At 40.8% G+C, this 25205-nt stretch overlaps 1 protein-coding gene across 1 annotated transcript; it reads left to right on the forward strand.

The window, feature by feature from the left end:
* Positions 1 to 5668: 5668 nt before the first annotated feature.
* LOC143483378 (serine/threonine-protein kinase pim-2-like) lies at positions 5669 to 11966 on the forward strand. Its single transcript, XM_076982217.1, has 7 exons — positions 5669 to 6790; positions 7307 to 7444; positions 10228 to 10401; positions 10512 to 10606; positions 10958 to 11008; positions 11274 to 11649; positions 11761 to 11966. The coding sequence occupies exons 1-7, from the start codon at positions 6703 to 6705 to the stop codon at positions 11964 to 11966; spliced, it is 1128 nt and encodes a 375-aa protein (XP_076838332.1). The 5' UTR covers positions 5669 to 6702.
* Positions 11967 to 25205: the final 13239 nt, after the last annotated feature.

A 25205-nucleotide genomic window follows, 5' to 3' on the forward strand; every position in this document is an offset into this window, starting at 1 on the left:
CAATTCTTGGGCCGTTACTATTCAACCTATATATGCTTCCGCTACCATATATCATTAATAAACATGGTATTAGTTATCATCAATATGCAGATGACACTCAACTTTACATTTCTCTAGAACCTAAGGCCCTAAAATCAATTTGCTCACTGTTTGACTGCATAGATGATATACAGACATCGATGTCTGACAATTTTCTGCAATTAAATAAACAGAAGACAGAGGTTCTTGTTCTTGGCAGTGATTCACAAAGGAATGATGTCCAGACCTATTTAAATAAAATGAATCTGAATGCCAGACAATGTGTTAAGAACCTGGGCGTCACCTTTGATAATGAGCTCAGCTTCAAATCACACATCATGACTACATGCAAGACAGCTTATTTTCACCTTCGAAACATTGCTAAGATCCGGGATATGCTCACTCCTGCTGACAGTGAAAAACTTGTCCATGCATTTATCACATCAAGGCTAGATTATTGTAACGCTGTTCTATCTGCTCTTCCAAAGAGCTCTATTTCGCACCTACAGCGAGTTCAGAACGCGGCTGCAAGGGTTCTGACCCGCAGGAGAAAGAGAGATCATATTACACCTGCACTCCACTCACTGCACTGGTTACCTGTCAGCTTTAGGATAGATTTTAAGGTTCTAGTCATGGTTTTTAAATGTCTTCATGGTCTTGCCCCTCTTTACCTCAGTGAAATGATGGTTAGATATGTTCCAGTCAGGTCTCTGAGGTCTTCAAACAGTAAATCTACTGGTGATTCCTAGATGCCGATTAAAGATTGGCGAGGGTGCTTTTAGCCACTATGGCCCAAAGCTCTGGAATTCTCTTCCTGAAGAGCTCAGATGCATTTCATCCCTGAATAGTTTCAAGAACAGTCTCAAAACTTTCCTGTTTAGATCTGCTTTTAGTTAAGAAATTCTAGTCTATTATTTTATAATTTGTCACTTTATTTAATTATTTCTTTTTATCTTTAATTTTAATATTTTATTTTTATCTTCTTATATTTACTTATCTTAATTAGTTTTATTTACTTTACTTTTTTATTATATTGTTTACTTTACTTTTTTACATTTTATGTTATTTTACTTTAATTTCTTTAACATTTTCTTTTTGTCTTCTTTTTATGTTTATTTTATTTATACTGTAAAGCACTTTGAGTTGCATGTATGTATGAAAGGTGCTATATAAATAAAGATTATTATTATTATTATTATTATTATAAAGTGCCTGAGCTTGTTTCTCCAAGACCCCTCACTGCATCAGGGAGTTCCATGAGGCAGGAACCAGTCTTGGTCCTAAATAGTTCCTCAATTTGGTGAATGAAATCATATGCGTCTTGGGAAGGATGACAAAGAGCACCTGCCTTGCTCTTTTAAGTTCAATAAGATGCTGTTTTCTCCAGCAGGACTGTCATCACTGTGCTGTGCTGCAATTTTGCATTTTTCACAGATGCTGGCAAACCTAATGACCTTGTGGACGATGTAGCCAGCAAGATGGAAGAGAATGCATTTCCCGCTCTTTGTGAGGTCAGGTGCAGCTCTGTTGACCGCCATTAGCTGTTCCACTCTGACTGATGGTATGACATTTTGCTCCACTGTGTCCAAGAAGTCTGCCAAAAAGCTACTGTTGTCTTCCAGGTAGCTCCCAAACCTGATGGCTGTGAGGAACTGTCCCACAGATATGATCCTCAGTGCACGATGGAATTCCACTGGAGTTGGGACAGGATTTTTAGACCTCACACAGCTGAAGGTATTTTCAAGGCAGTCTTGTGTGAATCTTGATGTTAACACAAACCTGTGTCCTCTAGTCAGCATCTCTTCTCGTATGGCTAAAATTGATGTTGTTGCCATTATCACCCCAGTCTGAACAGGCTTCCAGTGTCCCTTCTGACCAATCTTCATCCCACGGAACAGATGGACAATGTCCTGGAGGAAGGTGATGGCCTTTTGCTACTCCTCCATCTTCAGTCTGCTCAAGGCCCTAATTGGATGACGAGATGACATTAGATTGAACCAATGATCAACTTGCTCCAGGAGCCACGCTGTAGTTGTGTAGGACAGAGGGCGTTTTTCTTGCTGCACCATGTGTTTCAGCCCAGCACTTGTTGCCTTACTGAATACATTTAGAGCAGGACCAACCTTCATCTTGTCAAAGTGACTTGGCTCGATGGCTGCAGCTGACGGATGTGGAGCTATTTTTAATGCCATCCCTTCCTGAAAGGCCACTAGGTCTTTAATAGGGACCACTGAAACCTCATTAGAGAGGAGGTTCTCTTTGTTTACAATGTCCTCAGGAATTTTGAACACATGTCCACGGACAAGGGCACTTTTCAAGCTCTTTACCAGATGTGGGACATCAGCAGGGCCGGCCCTTCCATTAGGCGACATAGGCAAATGCTAGGGGCGCCGGCTGTCCAGGGAGACGCTCACGTGCATGTGGTTTTTATTTTTATTTTTAACAAATGAACAATTAATAAATGTGAAAACAAGCAAAGTCCACATAATCATAATTTCATTGTTTAATAATATTAGTCAAATTAATAATTCTTATAATAACAACACACGACACCTATCACCCGCACGCCAACCCGCCCTCCCCCGCGCGCTCTGCGCACCTCGTTACTGTTTCTCTATACACCACAGAATGAGTGACATCTCCCTGTAAAGACCTCAAAAAGGCAGAAAAACAGGTAATATAATGGTAATATGTGGTGAATTAACACTATACCATTGGCGAATCGTCAGGGACTTCAACGCCTTCTCTGAAGGTTAATTGATCTTAAAAAGGATGCTTTATCTATTATATGTAATATATGTTAATAACACTTCATCAATAATTTGTATTTTTCCTATAAATCGGCTTTCAAATCCACTTTTCGTACTTGTGCTGGAAAAAAACCTCAGCAGTGAAATAAAAAATCTACCAATCAGAATATTTCACACCGTTGTTTCTAGGTAAAAGAGAGAAAGGCCCTTTTACATTGAGAGCTTTTATTATAGATTGGCAGTTTTATCAACCAATCATATTATCGAATTAAAATCGTGGGGGCGTGCTCCAATGGTCTCCTTTTTATTTGAAACAAATCCAAAATGTTGCCAATCTGTAGCTGTTGTGTTTTTCTTTGAAACCAGCTTGCTTGACTCACAACACTCAATCGTCATTGTGGCTTTTTCCCCTCTGTATGATCTTAGTGAAAAGAGTCATCATACTGCCCAATCCTAGGAGGTGCTATGATTAGCTTAGCTTAAAATAAATACATACTAACCCTCTGTTCATTGCGAATGCACTTTTGAAATAATAATGTTGCAGTAGGCAAATTGCCCTGATTTGCACTGGTGGTAGTTTTTTTATTTTTATTTTAAATTTATTATTAATATTTAAAAGTTGTTCTCTGCACTACGTTATGTAAAATAGTTTTAAAATATTTTTTGTGCAACACCTTTATATTTATTGCTTGTTATATGGTAATATTTAAGTCATTCGCTTTTTATTTGTTTCTTTAATAGTGACACAATCAACACAATGATTGATGATGCAGGGGGCACCAACCAAAATCTCGCCTAGGGCACCACATTGGTCAGGGCCGGCTCTGGACATCAGGCATGAAATAAAGTTGTCTGTCTGGTGTTGATGGATGTGGCCCAGATGTTTTATTGAGGTTGACCCCAAAGGATCTCCACATGGCCTGCTTAGGGCTGCCCATGTCAGTGGTGACGTTGAACACATGTAGCCCTATGGATGCTGCCCTTTGTATTAATTCAATAATTATTGGCCTGTACTGTGCTCTGTTGGTAGTATTGCCAGTGAAATGATATGCCACTACTTGATATGCCACTACTTGCTTCCACCATGTTTGTGCTTCCAGCCAGCATAAAGACACAAGCATGTGTTGCTACTCCTGTGTGACCTGGCAAAGTCACATCACCGTAGAGTTTGCCGGTAAGCATATGCAACTCCACACTTGGTGTGATTGCCATTTCATCCAAGGTCAACAGACATTCCCGTTCAATCTCTGTCAACCCATCTACCTTCAGTTTAAGGAAATCAAACACCTCTGTCAGCACACCAGGCTCAAATCTAACGCATTGCATCCTTCTCTGTAGGGTTCTTATTCCTGGCAGGGGAAATTGCAGTTCCTGCAGGGTCTTGTAACCTGTCCCACCAGCAGTAAAGCCAATTTTCAACGCCTTCTTAATTGTCTCATTGCTCCATTTCATCCCTTTTGTGGTTAGTCTGCCTAATGCTTTCATTTGATCTTTTGAAAACGTTTTCTTAAGTTTTGTGTCCCTAACTTTCAGTGTCTCTTGAGAGTGGCATTTTCCTTCCTTATTTTTTGTAGTGCTGCCTTTGTTTTCCTCATGATTCTTTCTAGTCTCTTTAATTTTTTCAATAGCTCTGATTGGCTGGCTTCTGGCTGATGGTTATGCTGACTGGCTGCTGGCTCACTGGGTTGTATTAGCTCTCCCTGTCTCTCCTCACTAGCCATGTTCTCTCTTTGTTCAATCTCACTTTCCCTTCTCTCTGTATCCTCATCCCTTATTTCCTCAGTTTTTGAAACTGCTGGATATAAAAGACATATACTATTTACTGTGATTACCTTTTAAATATTCTATCACTTAAAGAAATAATATAATTATTAGGAGTTCATACTTATTATACACTGCTCAAAAAAATAAAGGGAACACTCAAATAACACATCCTAGATCTGAATGAATGAAATATTCTCATTGAATACTTTGTTCTGTACAAAGTTGAATGTGCTGACAACAAAATCACACAAAAATCATCAATGGAAATCACATTTATTAACCAATGGAGGCCGGGATTTGGAGCCACACACAAAATTAAAGTGGAAAAACACACTACAGGCTGATCCAACTTTGATGTAATGTCCTTAAAACAAGTCAAAATGAGGCTCAGTATTGTGTGTGGCCTCCACATGCTTGTATGACCTCCCTACAACGCCTGGGCATGCTCCTGATGAAGTGGCGGATGGTCTCCTGAGGGATCACCTCCCAGACCTGGACTAAAGCATCCGCCAACTCCTGGACAGTCTGTGGTGCAACGTGACGTTGGTGGATGGAGTGAGACATGATGTCCCAGATGTGCTCAATCAGGTCTGGGGAACGGGCGGGCCAGTCCATAGCTTCAATGCCTTCACATTGCAGGAACTGCTGACACACTCCAGCCACATGAGGTCTAACATTGTCCTGCATTAGGAGGAACCCAGGGCCAACCGCACCAGCATATGGTCTCACAAGGGGTCTGAGGATCTCATCTCGGTACCTAATGGCAGTCAGGCTACCTCTGGTGAGCACATGGAGGGCTGTGTGGCCCTCCAATGAAATGCCACCCCACACCATTACTGACCCACTGCCAAACCGGTCATGCTGAAGGATGTTGCAGGCAGCAGATCGCTCTCCACGGCGTCTCCAGACTCTGTTATGTCTGTCACGTGCTCAGTGTGAACCTGTTTTCATCTGTGAAGAGCACAAGGTGCCAGTGGCGAATTTGCCAATCCTGGTGTTCTCTGGCAAATGCCAAGCGTGCTGCACGGTGTTGGGCTGTGAGCACAACCCCCCATCTGTGGACGTCAGTCCCTCATACCATCCTCATGGAGTCGGTTTCTAACCGCTTGTGCAGACACATGCACATTTGTGGCCTGCTGGAGGTCATTTTGCAGGGCTCTGGCAGTGCTCCTCCTGTTCCTGCTTGCACAAAGGCAGAGGTAGCGGTCCTGCTGCTGGGTTGTTGCCCTCCTACGGCCTCCTCCACGTCTCCTGGTGTACTGGCCTGTCTCCTGGTAGCGCCTCCAGCCTCTGGACACTGCGCTGACAGACATAGCAAACCTTCTTGCCACAGCTCGCATTGATGTGGCATCCTGGATGAGCTGCACTACCTGAGCCACTCGTGTGGGTTGTAGAGTCCGTCTCATGCTACCACGAGTGTGAAAGGACCACCAACATTCAAAAGTGACCAAAACATCAGCCAGAAAGCATAGGTACTGAGAAGTGGTCTGTGGTCCCCACCTGCAGAACCACTCCTTTATGGGGGGGTCTTGCTAATTGCCTCTCATTTCTACCTGTTGTCTATTCCATTTGCACAACAGCAGGTTAAATTGATTCACAATCAGTGTTGCTTCCTAACTGAACAGGTTGGTTTCACAGAAGTGTGGTTGACTTGGAATTATATTGTGTTGTTTAAGGGTTCCCTTTATTTTTTTGAGCAGTGTATATTTGTAACCCCGTTTTGTCCCTTGTCTCAAGAATCACTGATTTGTAATTACACCTAAGCTGTAAGGTACTGGAAAATATTGAAAATAGAAATTGAAAGAAAATAGACATTGAAAGTGCCTGACTTTGACCAGGGAAAAGGTGTATGAAAGGTGTATACAAGCCAGGCTGCATCAGGTTATTGTAGCAGCCTGGCTGATTTGGTGTTTTGGTTAAAAAATTGGAAGTTGTGATATTACATGTGCTACTCAACTTTGGAATGTTTGGTTTAGAATGTTTGGTTGGGAAGGTGGAATGTTTTGATTTCAATTTTGATGCTGAAAAGCTCAGAATTGGTTGTATGAGATTTTGCTCTGTGACTTACAACCCTTACAAATCTTACAAATCTTACAAATAAGATCTGATTTACTTTCTATTTTTTGTAGATCTTTCTATCTTTCTATCCTTTCTATTTTTCACCTTGAGAATGAGTTTTTACCCCTGCAGAATTGACCAGCCAAGGCCTGGGCAGGAACAAAACAACTTCATAGACACACCAGGTTGTACCACTCATGGTGAGAAAAATACATTTTCATATACTGTACATAATTTTATACTTCTATGTAAGACAGTATATTTAGTTCTTATGAGTATGGATTTCCATAGGCTTATTCATAATAATAAAAAATTAAATATACACATTTATGTAGTAGGTTTCTAAGGTTCAGAAAAATAACATGTATATTTATTCTATTGATGACTGTCAAGCTCTTTATTTCATGTGTACAGGATAATATAATTAATGGAGCATGGGTTATTTCTTTGATTTCTTTGACTCAATTTTCATAAATCCCACCATGTGTTAACATTGTCCATGTGGCCATGAATAAAGCAAATAAAAATAAACATTTTTAAAAAGAAACAGATTTCTAACATCACAAATTCTTAAGCATTCTCCCCACATTCTAATGACATCACATGGCACCATAGCCCTTCTTATAATTACTTGTTCATTGGGAAACACTTATAAGGCATTTGAGCCTCACTGTGAGGCGTGCTGGGGTTCACTTTACCTGCTGTGGGATTTTCAGGTGTGTCCTACAACCCCCAAGAGCCAGTGATCCACGGCGGAAGTACGGCCGGACCCTCAAATGTCAGCCATGTTAGCATGCCTGTAGAAGGACCATCTATATGGGACATCCACCAGCCCACAGGTCCACTCCACACTGGTACTGTGTAACACTGAAGATTACATGCATATTCAACAAACCAAACAACCATGCATGATAAAGTATAAAAAAAACATTTATTTGTTTGTAAGGTCTGGCAGAGGTGCAGAACCATCAGCTTTCTGCACATGACCTGACCAGTAAAACATCAGTTTTATCAGAAAATGAGACATCACATAGTCTTCAACATTGTAATGAATTCACATGGCACTGTAGCCCTTCTTATAGACCTGATGATCTTAACAGTACACGCTCATGCATCCTCTGTGCCCTGGGTTGGTGTTTTGCATTTAGGCCCTGACATGGAGAGGCAGAGACACCTTGCTCAACCCCATGTTCAAGGCGAGGTTCTGAGGCAGATCCTCTTCTTTCATATAGACATTGATAAGATATTTTTACTAGGCACGCGTACTGTTTTTACAAACATTTGTGAATGGGTCACTCTCAGGAGCTCAGTGCTTTCCAGCGTGGAACTGTGACAATATGCCACCTGTGCAACAAATCCAGTCATGAAATTTCCTTGCTTCTAAACATTCGACAGTCAGCTGTATTATAAGGAAATGTGAATAACAACAACTCAGCCATGACTGCCAAGTGACCATGACTACATATTTGTATTATGAAACATGTGGACAGTATTTATTAGAAACAGGGGAAGACAAATGAACGAACCAGATGGACCAGAGGAAGACAAATGAATTTGAATGTATTTCATTTTCCATTCATTACTTTGTTGTGATATGTTTGGTGTAGAGTAGAGCACTTTAGAGTGGGCACCTTGACGACCCACATACAGTGTGGGTGTACTGTGACACTCGTTATCTGCTAGGTGGGTGTGTTTAGTCTAAGGTGATAATGCTTCGAATCATTGTTATACCAGCATAGTATAATACTGATAATACGGGTAATACTGATAATATGGATTACAGATGTCATTTTTCACTATTTTAGTACACCCCCAAACAATCTAAACAAAACATTGTCATGCTGCTTTGCTGGCTTCTGATACCTCATCTGGACTGCTGCCAAAGCATATATCTATTAATCTTTGTAATCTATGTAACATGGCTTATTTAAGTATTGGGTATCACTTGGCCAGTTTTAAACAATGCAGCAGCAGTCTGTGTGATATAAGGAGTTTGTGCTTTGTACCCACTTCTGTGGGCAAGGACAATGTGAGCTTACAAGCAAGACTAGACTTGAATGTTTTATTGCAGTCAGTTGATTGTGCCGGACCTCCGTGAAAAAATATTTTGTTTTCCACTCTTTTTTAGACACTCGGCACTCCGTGTCCACTTTTCTTTTCTTTTCTTTGCTCCTCTCATTTTTACCAAAGGGCAAAACGGCAGCAGGAAAGTTACACTCCAACGGAGGTCAATGTGTCTGGATTAATGCGCCATCTATTGGGGAGACGATGGTATTGCAGATGAAAGCGTGAAAAGGGGAAAATGACGTTCTTACTATCATTTAGACAGGTTTGGCGGGTCGGATTAAAAAGCCTAAGGGGCCGTAGTTTGCCCGTGTATGGCCTATACAAACTAAATTGTGTTGGGTAATTTCCACTTCCACTGAGCTAACACATCCTACCTTGCATGTATCTTGCGATCGGAATTACTACTACAAATAACGATACACACACTATATTTGCTCATATATATAATTCTCAGATATAATTATCGGGTGTGTTAGTAATGAAAGGCGTGGGAGTTTAAAATAAACTCTAGCTTCCGAACAAAGGCCTTATTCAACAAAATTCCACACTAGAGCCAACGGATGGGACTATTAACTTTTTTTAATCCACCTCACAAGTAGGAGCAATCCACCGAACACAACGCGAGCTGTAATCTCGCCACTCCACAAAACACAAACCCCCCAAATGTCAAAATAAAAGACCCCCAATATAAATGATGCATTAACACAAAATGGTCTCTAAAATTACAACTAAAATAACTAAAAGAAAGATGAAATTGTATTTACAGTGCATATAGTACATATACATTTTCTTCAAGCACACGAGTTACATTTTCTTCAAAGAAATGATTTAGAAATGATTGAGGATGAGAAAGAGAGGATGCTCACATTTAAAATTATAATTGCAGAAAAGCATGGGGAAACAGCAGTGATTAATATTTCAACTAGCATTTCTATTATATATCTAAATTTATTTGTATTTGATTATATTCTGTTTGAAATGTGGAATATGTTTTTTTTTACTTGTATAATTCAGCTGTGTCAACCATTGGCTAATGTTAAAATAATCCTTATGTTACTTAAAGGTTACATAAACATTGTGTTCTCTTCATTTTAGCTGAGCGCAAGGTGAGCAGAAGCTGCAAGTTGCCTATGTATCCTATGGTTTTAAAGCAAGCATTGAAGGAGTGCCTACATTTATTCCCTCTGTGGTTTACTGGCGAGATTGGCATAGGCTTCTGCAGTCTAATGTCTAAACAAAGAAAGATAAAATTGTATTTACAGTGCATATAGTACATATACATTTTCTTCAAGCACACGAGTTACATTTTCTTCAAAGAAATGATTTAGAAATGATTGAGGATGAGAAAGAGAGGATGCAGAAAAACATGGGGAAACAGCAGTGATTAATATTTCAACTAGCATTTCTATTTCAATTAAATTTATTTGTATTTGATTATATTCTGTTTGAAATGTGGAATATGTTTTTTTTTTTTACTTGTATAATTCAGCTGTGTCAACCATTGGCTAATGTTAAAATAATTCTAATGTTACTTAAAGGTTACATAAACATTGTGTTCTCTTCATTTTAGCTGAGCGCAAGGTGAGCAGAAGCTGCAAGTTGTCTGCAAAGCGAGGGCGAGAAGAGGAACCTCTGAGGCGGAGTAGGAAGAGGAAAGGGGATGCTCCTCAAGACTTGACACCCCACCCCATGGAGACGCGGGCAAAGAAGAAGAAGAGAGAGAAGAGAGAGGAGGAGTGCAAAGGTCTGTCTAGAATAGCACCCTCAACACTACCAGCATTTTACACCTGCTGAAATTTATTTTGACTGAATCTTATGTTGTACAATGATGTAACTTGTTTTTGTTTCATGTAGTGAGCTTCAATTCACGCTACACTGTGGGAGATCTCCTGGGCACAGGAGGATATGGCTCAGTGTATGCAGGAGTCCGCAAGGCTGATGGAAAACAGGTGAGCATAAGCACACAATACAAGAATGATTGTGGGACTTAATTTCTGTTTTAGATTGTGATTAGAACTTTGAAAGGAGCTATGAGTTTTCCCTAGAGAGCCTTTCTTATTCACATGGCAATCAAGTGGTCAAATCTAATGTGCCTTGACCTTTTTCCACTTTTTGAACACAAAGATCCTGATTATACAATGTGATAAGCTTGACAATCTGTGGATGAGTATTTATCAGACTCCAGATTTATGAGTTACATGAGAAGCTGTGGCTACCATCTGCAAGCCCTTAGATATATGTTAAATGTACTGACTGTTTTGTGTAAACAACTTCACTTGCTGTGTTTTTTATGTGACCAGATCGCCATTAAATTTGTGCCGAAGCATCACACAGAACGGTTCATCACTGTTGTAAGTTCAATATCTTTACTTATGTAATATTGGAACAATGTCTGGAATTTTTAGATGGGTAAAACTGCAAAGGGACTATAAACGCAAAGCTGTTAATATTCCATTCAGTGACTCCTCCCAACACGAATGGAAAACAGTTCACTTTTTAGATTCAGGTTTCATCTAATGATTGGTACCAATCCAGATCCCTTTCATGTTGACCTGCTAACCATAATTCCACTATAAAACTTCAAACCCATACTAACCATGTGTTCCCTAATTTTAGCCCGGCGAAACTCGCAGTCTCCCCCTAGAGGTGGCTTTAATGGAGATGGTGTGCAAGCCACCTCGTTGTCAGCATATTGTGGAGCTGCTAGAATGGTTTGATTGCGACTGCTTCATCTTGATTCTGGAGCGACCCATCCCCTGCATGGACCTGTTTGATTTCTTGGACTTGCACCAATACCAACTACCTGAGCCACTGGCACGATTGATCATGCGTCAGGTGGTTCAGGCTGTCCTTCACTGCCGTGACCGTGGAGTTCTGCATAGAGACGTCAAGGAAGAAAACCTTCTGGTCAACACCGACACCCTTGACGTCAAGTTGATCGACTTTGGTTGTGGCGATCTGCTTAAGACCGAACCCTACAGGCGCTTTGAAGGTTATTCACCATAGGAATGAAATGTGCACCTCAAGTTAAAAAATGGGATCAAATTAGAGACTATTATAAACTTGTTATTTTGTTACTGATGATTCTCTCTCGTTGTCTTAGGCACCAAGGTATACCGCCCACCTGAATGGCTGATTGACAGGACGTATGAGGGCCGTCAAGCCACCATCTGGAGTCTGGGTGTGCTCCTCTACAGCATTATCTGTGGAGATGTGCCCTTTGAGAAGGAGGAGGACATTGTTGAGGCACACCTCTGCTTCAAGGGAAACCCATCCAGAGGTGAAAAGGCAGAAGCATCTTCAAGATAACTAGAAATTCTAAATTGCAAAATGATCATTTATGTAATTATTTCATCTGGTAATGTAATACACAACCACAGATTGATAAAATGTACTAATGAAGAATGGAGAATTGGCAATACAACATTTTGTAACCGTCTTAAAATTATAAAAAAAGACTTCTTCAGTCTTTTTAGTTTTTGTTAGTGATGGAGGTTTCTGTACAGTTCTGTCATTTAAAAACTTTGAATAAGCCATTAGAACAGTCAGATCAGAGGTTTCAGATGGTAACTGATTTTCTTTCTCAACTAATCCCGTTGCTACACACACAGACTGCCGCCATCTGCTAACATGGTGTCTGCAAAAGGACCCTGAAAAACGTCCTGTGCTCGAGGATGTTCTGGCACATCAGTGGTTTTCAGAAGGCCTTCAGAACTAAGTCAGGTTAGTAAATGGAACTGGGCATGAGACTAGAGGACAGCCACCAAATTACATAGTCTGGGCCACTGATATTGAGTAATAAGCAAGGTGCAATGTAATATTGGATGAGCTTATCAAGTTGTTGCTTATGGACCAGAAAAATCTGGGTCAGGCATAGTGTACTATATAACAATTGAATGCTCTAAGTGGTATATGCTTATATGTACTACTTTATTAATCAAAAATGCAATTTAGGATTGTTCTATCTGTACTGTTCCTCTATTTATTCTGAGTTCTAAATTGATTTTTCCCCCCTATTCCATAGATTCAGTTTTGAGGGCAGCAGATGGAGGCAGTAAAGGTGTACCAAACACACTAGCTGCCCTAATGATGCCTTGCTGGCTGTGTCAGGGCTGGCTTGGATGCCACACCTTCTACCTCCATAAGAGGCACTGAGTCAGTCCTAGTGCATTCCCGTGTGAATGTTTCTCTCCACCTTACTCTCTTTCTCTTGTTCTCTCTCTCTACCTTTTACTTTTACTTATTCGAGTATCTACCTCCTGCGCCACTTCTGGCCCATCTCAAGTTTTCCTCCAGTCTTATCTCTTCCTGTCAGTTACTCTTTTATTTTGGGAAGGGTTTTGTTTTGTTGCGGCGTTCGCCTGTTGCCGGTCACTTCCCCTGGCGTCCTTGGTTTCGTTTTACGCGTTGAGTTTCTTCCGCGTTCTTTCAGTTGCCTTTGTTATTTTCCTCCCGTGTCTATACGGTTTAGTTTTGCCTTTTCACATGTTGAGTATTTCATGTTGTTTTCCATTCTACGGTTGTGCTTTATTTTTACGCGTTGAGTTTTCCGCATCCTTTTGAGTTGCGTTTTGCCACTGTGTGTATGCATAGTGGTTTTATGCTGTGCTTTCTGTTTGTTCGCGTGTGTTTTATTTCATACACACAGTCCCAGTGATAAGCATTCATCCTTATTGGCTTCTAACGGCATTTGGGTTCAATTCTCCCTTCATTTTCTTACGGTGTGTACCGGTCTGTACACTACGGTGGCCGTGAAGTGCCAACCACAACGATACTTACTAAGCACAATTACAAATGACAAAAACACAATGTCATTAACAAAAACACAATGATATTAACTAAACACAATTACAAATTACAAAAACCCAACGACATTAACAAAATCACAACATTAACTAAGCACAATTACAAAGTACAAAAACACAGCGACATTAACTAAGCCCAGTTACAAATTACAAAAACACAACATTAACAAAAACACGACATTAACAAACCGGAAAAGGTAGGTCCCAGTGGGAAAGCCTGGGAAGTTGTTGATTGGACAACGCCACAACCCTGTGGTCCCTGATCCGTACACTCTGCCCGATCCGTACCGAGCTTGCGTGAGAAAATGTGCGCATGCGTGTTGCGATTGCCATGCCACCACATTGGATTTGAAATGAAATGCAGATTGTAACGTTTAATTTGAAGGGTTGAACAAAAATATCTGATAGAAAATGTAGGAGTTGTACACATTTCTTTACAAACACTCCACATTTTAGGAGCTCAAAAGTAGTTGGACAAATAAACATAACCCAAACAAAAGATTTTTATTTTCAATATTTTGTTGCGAATCCTTTGGAGGCAATCACTGCCTTAAGTCTGGAACCCATGGACATCACCAAACGCTGGGTTTCCTCCAATGCTTTGCCAGGCCTTTACAGCTGCAGCCTTCAGGTCTTGCTTGTTTGTGGGTCTTTCCGTCTTAAGTCTGGATTTGAGCAAGTGAAATGCATGCTCAATTGGGTTAAGATCTGGTGATTGACTTGGCCATTGCAGAATGTTCCACTTTTTTGCACTCATGAACTCCTGGGTAGCTTTGGCTGTATGCTTGGGGTCATTGTCCATCTGTACTATGAAGCGCCGTCCGATCAACTTTGCAGCATTTGGCTGAATCTGGGCTGAAAGTATATCCCGGTACACTTCAGAATTCATCCGGCTACTCTTGTCTGCTGTTATGTCATCAATAAACACAAGTGACCCAGTGCCATTGAAAGCCATGCATGCCCATGCCATCACGTTGCCTCCACCATGTTTTACAGAGGATGTGGTGTGCCTTGGATCATGTGCCGTTCCCTTTCTTCTCCAAACTTTTTTCTTCCCATCATTCTGGTACAGGTTGATCTTTGTCTCATCTGTCCATAGAATACTTTTCCAGAACTGAGCTGGCTTCTTGAGGTGTTTTTCGGCAAATTTAACTCTGGCCTGTCTATTTTTGGAATTGATGAATGGTTTGCATCTAGATGTGAACCCTTTGTATTTACTTTCATGGAGTCTTCTCTTTACTGTTGACTTAGAGACAGATACACCTACTTCCCTGAGTGTTCTGGACTTCAGTTGATGTTGTGAACGGGTTCTTCTTCACCAAAGAAAGTATGCGGCGATCATCCACCACTGTTGTCATCCGTGGACGCCCAGGCCTTTTTGAGTTCCCAAGCTCACCAGTCAATTCCTTTTTTCTCAGAATGTACCTGACTGTTGATTTTGCTACTCCAAGCATGTCTGCTGTCTCTCTGATGGATTCTTTCTTTTTTTTTCAGTCTCAGGATGTTCTGCTTCACCTCAATTGAGAGTTCCTTTGACCGCATGTTGTCTGGTCACAGCAACAGCTTCCAAATGCAAAACCACACACCTGGAATCAACCCCAGACCTTTTAACTACTTCATTGATTACAGGTTAACGAGGGAGACGCCTTCGGAGTTAATTGCAGCCCTTAGAGTCCATTGTCCAATTACTTTTGGTCCCTTGAAAAAGAGGAGGCTATGCATTACAGAGCTATGATTCCTAAACCCTTTCTCCGATTTGGATGTGGAAACTCTCATATTGCAGCTGGGAGTGTGCACTTTCAGCCCATATTATATATATAATTGTATTTCTGAACATGTTTTTGTAAACATCTAAAATAACAAAACTTGTGTCACTGTCCAAATATTTCTGGCCCTAACTGTACATACACATACATTTTATATATATAGTAGGGGTCTCAAAATCCTCGTACCTGGGGGCCGCTGGAGGTAGAGTCTGGGTGAGGCTGGGCCGCATCAAATATTCCACAATAAAAGAACAATCCAATCTTCTCTAACTTAATTAACATTAATAACAATTCAGAACATGAACAGTTCTTCAGAACATTGGCTCCTCTTTCTTCCTCCTACTCCTTGCTACCAGAGACCTGGCAGCACTTCATCTTACACAGCTGAGCCACATCTGGCTTGAGGGAAGAAGCAACTGAGACCCTCAGTATGGCTTGAAGATGCTCATCAGTAAGTTTGGACCGGAACTTTGACTTATTAAAGTTCATGGTGGAGAAGAGCTTTTCACAGAGATAGGTACTTCCAAAAAGGCACATGGTCCGCTTGAACATCTTGGAAAGCTCAGGGAAGGTGGGGGGCAATTCTCTCAAAAATTGTCCAAGGTTCTCTGCTTTTCCACTCACCTCCCTGAACTTGGCTTTGAGTTCAGAATTGCACTGCAGGTCAATTAGCTCCATTTGAAGCTCAGGAGGAGCATCTTTCACACCGAAGGAGAAGGGATCAGCAAAAATCTTTTGAAGTCTGCAAACCTGTGATGAAATTCTTCCTGCAGCTTTACAATGGCATCAGCATACTTCTCACCACTGAATGGTGTGCCTGAATCCATGAGTGCCTTGCATGCTGGGAAATGGCAGAGGTTTGTCTGAGAAAGCTGGGCTTTTCACAACCCAAGTTTTGTGGAGAATGCTCTGATGTTGTCATAGGCAGCACTCACAAGCTGCCCCTGGCCTTGTAACTTCTTGTTCAGTACATTCAGCTCCGGTGTGATGTCAACCAGAAAAGCTAAGTCCATGATCAACTTGGGATCACTAAGTACAGGAACAGCCATCCCATCCTTCTCCATGAAGGCTTTCACTTCTGCTCTCAACTCAAAAAACCTCTCCAAGACGTTTCCCCTGCTAAGCCAACGTATCTCTGTGAAGTAGAGCACATCCTCATATGATGAGTCTATTTCCCCCAAAACGGAACTGACGGTGCTTCAAGCCCCTGGTTCTGATATGGTTGATGCATTTCACAACATCAAACATCACACTGTCAAACGTCAGGCATTTGCTGCAAAGGGCCTGCTGATGGATAATGCAATGGAGAGCAATAGCCTCTTCCACACCTTCTTCCTCCAGTTTTCTTTGAACAAGTCCCACAAGTCCATTCTTCCTCCCTGTCGTTGATGGTGCTCTGTCGGTTGTTATTCCAGCAAAACTCTTCCATAGCAAGCCAGCATCCACAATGGCATCACACAGCTTCCAAAATATCTCCTGAGCAGTGGTCTGGCCATGCATAGGAATCACTGTGAGCAACTCCTCCATTACTTCAAAACAACCGTCAACATCACGGACATAAATTGCGAGCTGCGCAGTGTCAGTGACGTCTGTGCTCTCATCAAGAGCAACAGAGTATGCATGGAAATGTTTAGCTTTCTCACGCAGTTGATCGTAAATGTTACCTGACAGGTCAGAAATGCGCTCTGCCACTGTGTTGGCTGAAAGGCTGATGTTACTAAACTGACCCCTTCTTTTCTGGACAGACTACTTGCAGCATTTAACATGCACTTTTTGATGAACTCGCCATCTTTGAATGGCTTTCCAGCCTTAGCAATCACCTCACTCATCACGCAGCTAACTTCGACAGCAGCATCACTTTCTTTGCTTGCCTTCTTGAAAAAATCTTGTTACCGCAGTAGACATGTTTTAAGCTTGGCGGCACAGCACTTTCTGTCTTCTCCCTGATATTTTGCATATTCCTCAGCATGTTTAGTTGTGTAATGACGTCTGATATTGTACTCCTTGTGCACAGCAACTTTATCTGAGCATATAATACATGTCGGGATGCCCCTGAGCTCTACGAAAAAGTAGTCTATCTCCCACTTCTCAAGATATTGTCTGTGCTCATGGCTAACCTTTCTGTTCACAGCAGGTTTTGAGAAAGACATGACATGAGCCGTAGAACAAGGCTCTTACTTAAACCTGGAGCCATAGAGGCAATAAAGTAAATTAAGTTTTACTTCAGTAAATATTATTTTATCTTAACCTAAATATAGTTAGTTCTGTAGGCCTCATCTCCAAAACCATCAGGCAGTAAAGAGTCTAGAAAAATGATCTCTTTCTCTGCTACCAGTAAAACCTGCATTGGGCATATTTAAAAATGACCAGATAGGCAACTTATTATTTTGTTCTATCAGAATCAGAAAAAAATCTCTGAATATCTATCTTAATAGTTGTAACTCAACGCATAGCAAAAAGTGATATGCCTGATCCTTTTGCCTATTCCATGCAGGAAACAAAATAGCATCCTTGGAGCACTGACTGTCCTGTTATTGTAGAGAAATACATATAAAAAGATTACTTCGTTTTTGTACAAAATTATGGGCATTTATGAGTGTGACTTATATAAGTGCCTTATAACAATATTACCGGTAAGCTTGACAGTGGGTCCACATCTGATGTCTTCCACGTGGGAATGACATACATGTCCACAATGTGAACATCTTTGCCCTATTTAAGAATAATTAGGAACTCTATAAAAATACCCATACAAAAAAAGGACATTAAACCCACAAAACAATAATTTGACTCTTGATTACATGTCTTCGAGCAGCAGTGATGAGCTTAAAACATGCATTCCCAATCTATAAAAACAAAACGGAGTAAAATGCAAACAAAATCAATTTAGTTAGATTTTTCTTAGAGTAAACATTCTGCAACATATATAATATATACAGTAGATTCCATGCATCGGTTTAATCCGAGACTCCAGAAGTCCTCACGTGTTAGACAGACATCACCATCTTTAATGATAAGCTCTGTTTCTGGACGGCTAGTGTCCAAAATGTATTTCAGCTGAAATTAATAATAATTTTAATCAGTTACTTAATTTAGAGTGTGAGAGACAGTGCTTGACAGTGTAAGAGTGAGAGTTAAATAATGTGAGGAAGCGAAGTTCACATGACGAGTTTAGATGAAACTCTTTTTCTTCAATAGGACCCAAGTATTTTTCCCATTTCTCCACAGAGAAAGCATATAAATGCTCAGAATTTTTAGGTGTCCAGTATTCATGGTCCTGATGTGACATGAAACTGGTTGGTCCATAGTCTGACAAGAGAAATATTTAGGAATATTATTAAGAGTAGAAATTTCCCAATATACAATAATCTTGAACACCAATGACGACAAAACTTTTCAATTGGTAGAAAGGCCTAAGATGTGAGACATTAATGCAGCAACGAGTCCCTTAGTCTTTCACCACAGTTGTCACACCTTTAGCAGTGATGGTATCTACAGAAAAAGGCCCTTGATGCCGGTCTGCAAGGGAGTCTTTTCTGTGTGTTTTATTAGGGTTTTGGAATATCAACACCTCATCACCTGCACTTGAAACTGCATGTTTAACATTGCGAGCTGCAAATATGTTCTCGTTCAGCTGTGTAAATATCAAAGTAAAAATGTAAATGTAAAATGTGATATGGTAAATATGATAATATAAAAGTTAAGTTATACTGAATATTAACCTCATTAACAAACTCTCTTCCCTGGTCAGTAATAATTTTCTTGACCATGCCGAACCAGTACAGCTTCTTAATGATTGCAGCTGACACTTCACTTGCGATCTTAGATTGCAGTGTCTCAGCAACAACCCATTTTGTATACAAGTCCGTCATAGTCATCACATATTTGTTGTATGTACATATACATACATTATATATAAAATGTAAATAAAAATGTAATTGTGCCATATTTTGTCAATTGTGATTTTTCACTGCAATCGAAATTTGTCCTCTGCATTTTACCCATCTGTGCAGTTAGAACACACACACACACTAGTTATTACTAGGGGGCTGTGGATAACATGTGCCCAGAGCAGTGAGCAGCCCTAGTCCGGGGAGCAGTTGGGGTTAGGTGCCTTGCTCAAGGGCACCTCAGTCATGGCCTCAGGTCTGTGAATCGAACCCACGACCCTCCGGTCACAAGACCAGTTCCCTACCACCAGGCCATGACTGCCCTGTATATACATAATAATAATAAAAATATATATATATATATATTATACACGCACACACACACGCGCACACACACACACACATATATATATATATATATATATATATATATATATATATATATATATATATATATATATATATATATATATATATATTATATATATATAATGAGACTGTGGTTTCCTATTTGTCTGAATTTTCCCATGATGCCAAAAAAATTCTACTACCACCCAAGAGTGGGTAGTCTTTGTTTATCCCCCGGTGCAAATATAGACAGATTCTGCTGTACCATTTTTCAAAAATCCACATTGAAATCTTAATGTTCTTAGGGCTTGGAGATAAATTTATCAGAAATTGGTTATCAGTTTCTCAGAAATCTCCCATAATTCCAAAAGACTGCTGCATGAGAGTATGAACCCTTAACTATCATCACAGTAAGTTTGCACAGATTGCACTGTACCATTTCCTCATAAATCTATTTTAGGTTCATAATGCATTTAGGCGAATTAAAGCACTCATGTCAAATAGGCTGAATTAGGACATCAATTTATCAGAAATCATCCACTATAGTTTGTGACCCTCTCTTTAATTTCCCTAATCAACTATGTGCATAAGACAATCAATTTGTAAATTTAAAAATCAGGTTACTCAAATGATCATTTTTGCTTGCTGTGGAACTTTGATCATGATTACAATGACAAAGAACTCTAGAAGCTTCTCTGGCCTCATATACCCATGATGCCTTGCAGAGATATGCCAGAGAAAGGCTCTAGATAGAACATGCTGATGTAGGTTCACCAGCAAAAGACCAACTGGCCACATATCTGCATATTCCCACTGAGGCCAACTCTGATATGGGCAGAAATGTATTTAAATGGTTAAATACATGAGTACATGCCACACTGTGTACAGTAGAAAAGAAGAGGAAATTGCAGGCAAAACTAGCATCCACTTCTAAAACATGCCGTTTCAGACTTGAGGTAAGAAGTTTCAAGGAATACGTCACCTATAAACACAAAAAACAAAACATCAACTAACTAGTCAGGAGCAGCCAGCATAATTTCAGCCAGCTCTGATTTCATTATTTCTAGGTGGAGGACTCCTACAATGTTCCTTGCCAAATGCTGGATGTGTTCAAAACATTCTTTCAGAGGACATACTGTAAACCCAAAGAATCATGGATAAAATAAGACCACCGTAGCTGCACCTCTCCAGGTGACCAGTAAGCTGTTGAGAACCTGACAAAAGAAGCTTCTGCAGGTCATTTCCTAGACATTGACCTACAATCTCATAAGCACAAAACCTGCTGGCACCCAAATGGGGCGTGTGATGGAGCTACCCTTCACCACAATGTACACAACATAAGTATTGACATTGATTTCATTATGTAAGTTAATAACTAAATGAAGACACATAGGATGCAATTTACTTTTTATTGAGTAATATTAATCAGCTTACCAAGGGAGAACCTGCACAGAAAAAAGGAAAGGTTATATAATGTATGTAATGAAAAATGTTCATTTTATTTGAGCAATACCGGTGACTGGTATGCAGAGAAAGGCAGCCATGTTGTTTTGTTGAGAAAACAGATTGGGTTCTGTAGAGTCAGGGTTGCCAGGTCCTACAAAAATATCCCGCACAAATTCAGTGTAAAACCTGCCCTTCAGTCAATAACTTTAGGGTTTGGGCTAGTTTAGGCTTCTGAAGGGCCTAAACTAAAATTGACTATTATATCGGGATCGATTCTTAGTTTTGATTTGTAACTCCTGCCCAAAAAACTGCACCCAGCAACCGCAGAATTTTTACCTGCGGCTGGATTTTCAAACCAGCCCAATTTGGCGTGAAAACTGCGAACCTGGCAACTATGTGTAGAGTGCTTTTATGGGTTGGGTTTTACCACCAAAAATCCAGGAAGTGACATCACACCACTTCCTGTGTAGCACTATAAAAGGCCTGATGAGAATTGTTTGAGCAGGTTTTTGGTGGGAGAGTATGTAATGCTGAAAGTAAGAAATGATCTTGATGCTTGAACTGTGCAGTGTGATAATTGATGTGAGGAACTTGTGAACTATCACATTTTGGGTTTTTAATGTATTGGTTTGTTTCTGTAAATAGTTTTCTTGCCTCTACATGGGGATTAAATAAACACATGCTACTTCTTGACACCCTACCTGAACCAGACCCTGTGCCTTGTCTGCCGGTCACTCACAGGGCGAACAGATCAAGGCCATGCAGAAGTGTCAGAATGTTATGTTTCTGTGCGGGATGCAGGATTTGATGTTCCTGTGTTAAACCATGAGTGGTAACAGAGGGTGGTCTTTCCCTGGAGGTCATACATAGGCATAGTGGGGGAAGTGTGACTCAAGGAGTCCCCATTGAAATGGGCTAAAACTGTGTAGTGAGAAAGACTACGTCTTCAGTTCAGAAAGAAGGTAGAGACACAGAGGTGGGGCTCCTGTGTGTAAATGTACTATGTTGGTTATATCATCAAACAGAATCCCACAGATTAACCTGTTTTTGATAACTGCGGTTCCTTTGATATGCGCCGGGTGTTAAAGGAAGAGGAGTTTGGTGTAGGGTCTCTTCTGTTTTCCTCTCTTCCCCTCTGCTTTCTTGCACATTGAGACACCCTGCACTGGTCTGTATAACTGTTTCCATGAGAATAACTACCTTTTCATACATTGATTTAGAATAGTACTGTTTGATAATAAATTAATCTAGTTGTTAATAGATAAATCTAGTTAATTGCTTAACCAACTTTTCTTAGTTATATCCATAGCAGGCCAGATTAACTCCTAATAAGTATCAGATAAAGGTAAATGTATAATAACACCTATTCCCTATAAAATACTTAATCTGTTGCATACGTTTTATATGCCAACCCCTTAGTAACTGTAGCTGTATAGTAAACCTCTGACAAAGCAGGCTACTGTTTATAGCAAGGAACTTTGTGAAGTTGGTTAGTTATATCCCGTAACCTACAGTGAGCTATTGGATAAGTGAGTTCCCTTAACCTTTATTTAAACCTTAACCAAAACTATTACATATTATGCACATTAGTCCTTCATCTGCACCTATTTCCATCTTTAGTTGTAGGTAAGCAGGGTTGAGGAGTTAAGCATCAAAACAAAAACCCATACAGCCAACCAAGGTGAGCTCTGTTCGGGCAGAAGACTGAGATGCAGTAGTAGAGATGGTGTACAGGAACCCAACCCTTTCTCCAAAACACAGCACACGCCCCCTACTGGCCTCCATAGGACCAGGACAGACTCCATCACATTTTCCTCCAAGATCTCCTGGTACTGAAGGGAATTCATGGTACCCTGCACACGTTGAAGCTTTCCTGTACCATTAGAAGCAAAACAGCCCCAAGGCATAATTGACCCCCTGCCGTGCTTCACAGTAGGCAAGGTGTTCTTTTGTTCATAAGCCTGGTTCTTCCTCCTTCAAACATAGCGCTGGTTCATTGGCCCACACAGTTCTAATTTAGTTTCATCTGACCACAGTACACTGTCCCAAAACTTTTGTGGCTTGTCCTCGTGACTTTTGGCATACTGCAGTCAACTTTTCTTGTTCTTTGGAGTCAGTCAGTAATAAAAACTTTTTTTTCGGCGATGATGAATAGTCCATGATTGGAGATTTTTTCTGCCTTTCCTCCATAGTTCCTTGCACGCTGGTGATGGTACTAATAATCCAGATGATTGGTTATTGATGGCGATCATCATCATCTGTCCTGATGCACAAACTGCAGTAGTCCTCTTGTGCTGGGAGCCTGGTTGAAGTTCGTTGCATAGCTGCCCGTGGTCTCTACTCCAGGATGAAGCACAGGAGACCTACATGATGGACAGATCGAGAGACAGAAAAGCAGAACAAAGACTAAACACAGTTCAATGTATTCTTGTGAAATCTGGGAGATGTGTTAGGGAGATGTGAACCGATGGAGTCTCCCTTAAACATCACGGACACCCCCCTTTGCTGTGTCGTTGACGTTTTGAACCTTAGTGATGAGCAAGAATAGTCAGAAGCAAAGATATCAAAGTAAAATAAATTTTATTAAAGATGGATCAATCCAGAAATGTCCATTACAGAGTACACTGTATGGTTGCCTTTTATTGGTCTCAATAACATCCCTCAGTGTCCAGAAGTAGTCTGCTGACAAAGAGGGTATTAGTAGTTTCTTTGTGTGATTTTGAATAAGTGTGACATGTTGCATGTAGGAGGATGCTCCTCTATAAAACTGAAGTAACAGGGGAATCTTAACAGGTCTTTAAAGTTTTGGTGATGTTAAAGAATGGTGAAGAATATGTTGCATCTGTTCCTACATCATCATCATGTGAGAGCTTCAGGATCACTCCTGAAATATGCAAATAAGAATACATGTCGGTTATTTCTCAAAATGGACTGAAGCTCTTCCTGTGTGAGTGAAGAACCTTGGCAGTGTTCTCCTATGTGGTGATGGCATGTAGAAGTGACATCCATGTAAATAGGAGGGTTTAAGCCCTCCCTCCTGCTGCTTGGACAAGAACCAATTCTTTCAGTGTTTGCAGTGTTGAGGACAGAGAATAGGGAGCTGTAAATCTCTACTGGTGATGACGGATAAAAATTAAGGATTATATCATCTGAAATAAATATGCTGATTTCAGGTATAAAATCAATTCTGATTTGAATCTGTGGGCATCTGAAATGCTGTTCCAACTATTGCCAATGGATGGGGGTGTGGAGAAAGATGATTCTTAATGAATCATCTCCTACGATTGGACGACAGAAACAGACAGGAGTAGACCTGAACTGAACTGAGCAGATGTGTAGCCTGTTTTGTTAAGTGTGGATGTAGGTACTTACATGTGTATCCTCACTTGGACCTGGCATGGAGTTGGGTATAGGGGGATACTGCCCCTACTGTACCTCAGTGAGAAGGTGAGCTCCTACCTTTGCATGTAGAAGAGCAGGTAGGCTGTTCTTGCCCTGCGCTTAAGGATTGCTGGCTCATTCATTTTTGAAACCTTTGAATCATTGAATGTTAACCAGCTTTCTCCTTTCTCCTCAGCTACGTCACTGATGTAGTGCCTTGTCAGGGTAGAGAGATGTCATTAGTCACTTTAGTTTCTACTGCATGTTTGTGGATAATGTCAGACTGCTCACCACTGAAAAATTTGCAACAGGGCAGATGTAAGAGAAGGAGGAAACCCTGAGTGTCTCTCCCTCCTTTTTCAGCTGAAGCAAACACATCATCAGGAACTCATGGGCATCCTGTGGAAGACAGTACATCAGAAGAGAATTGCTCCTGGACTTCAGCAGCAACAGAGTGAGAAAATAAAGAAGGTTGTGTGCAGTTCCTGCAGGCTACTGCATGTGGTTCTGATGTGTTCTGAATGGCTCAGAGGGTTGTTTAGCTGAACCTGTTGGTAGTCCTCTCCAAACGCAGGGCATCTGACTGAAATACAGGCATTCAGGGCTCTCAGCAGCTTCTTCTTCTGTGAAGAACTACAACTAGTGAGCCTGCCTTGCTGCAAATCTGCAAAACATCTACGCATGGTAACAGGGAGACCAATGTGGTTTATTTCTCTCAGCATCACAACACCTCCCTAAGCACTCATAATTGAACAGTTCATTTAGACACGTGAATCCTCTGTTCCTGATCCGGTACCTGAGCATCTGGCAGCTGGATGTCCGCTTAGCAATCGACCCCCCCCCCCCCCCCCCCCCCCCCCCAACAACTTTCGTTCCATTGATGTGTATCAATCTGGTAGCCCTCCGCTATAA

Source organism: Brachyhypopomus gauderio, chromosome 19 (genome assembly GCF_052324685.1).
Source record: "Brachyhypopomus gauderio isolate BG-103 chromosome 19, BGAUD_0.2, whole genome shotgun sequence".
Classification (NCBI taxonomy): Eukaryota; Metazoa; Chordata; class Actinopteri; order Gymnotiformes; family Hypopomidae; genus Brachyhypopomus; species Brachyhypopomus gauderio.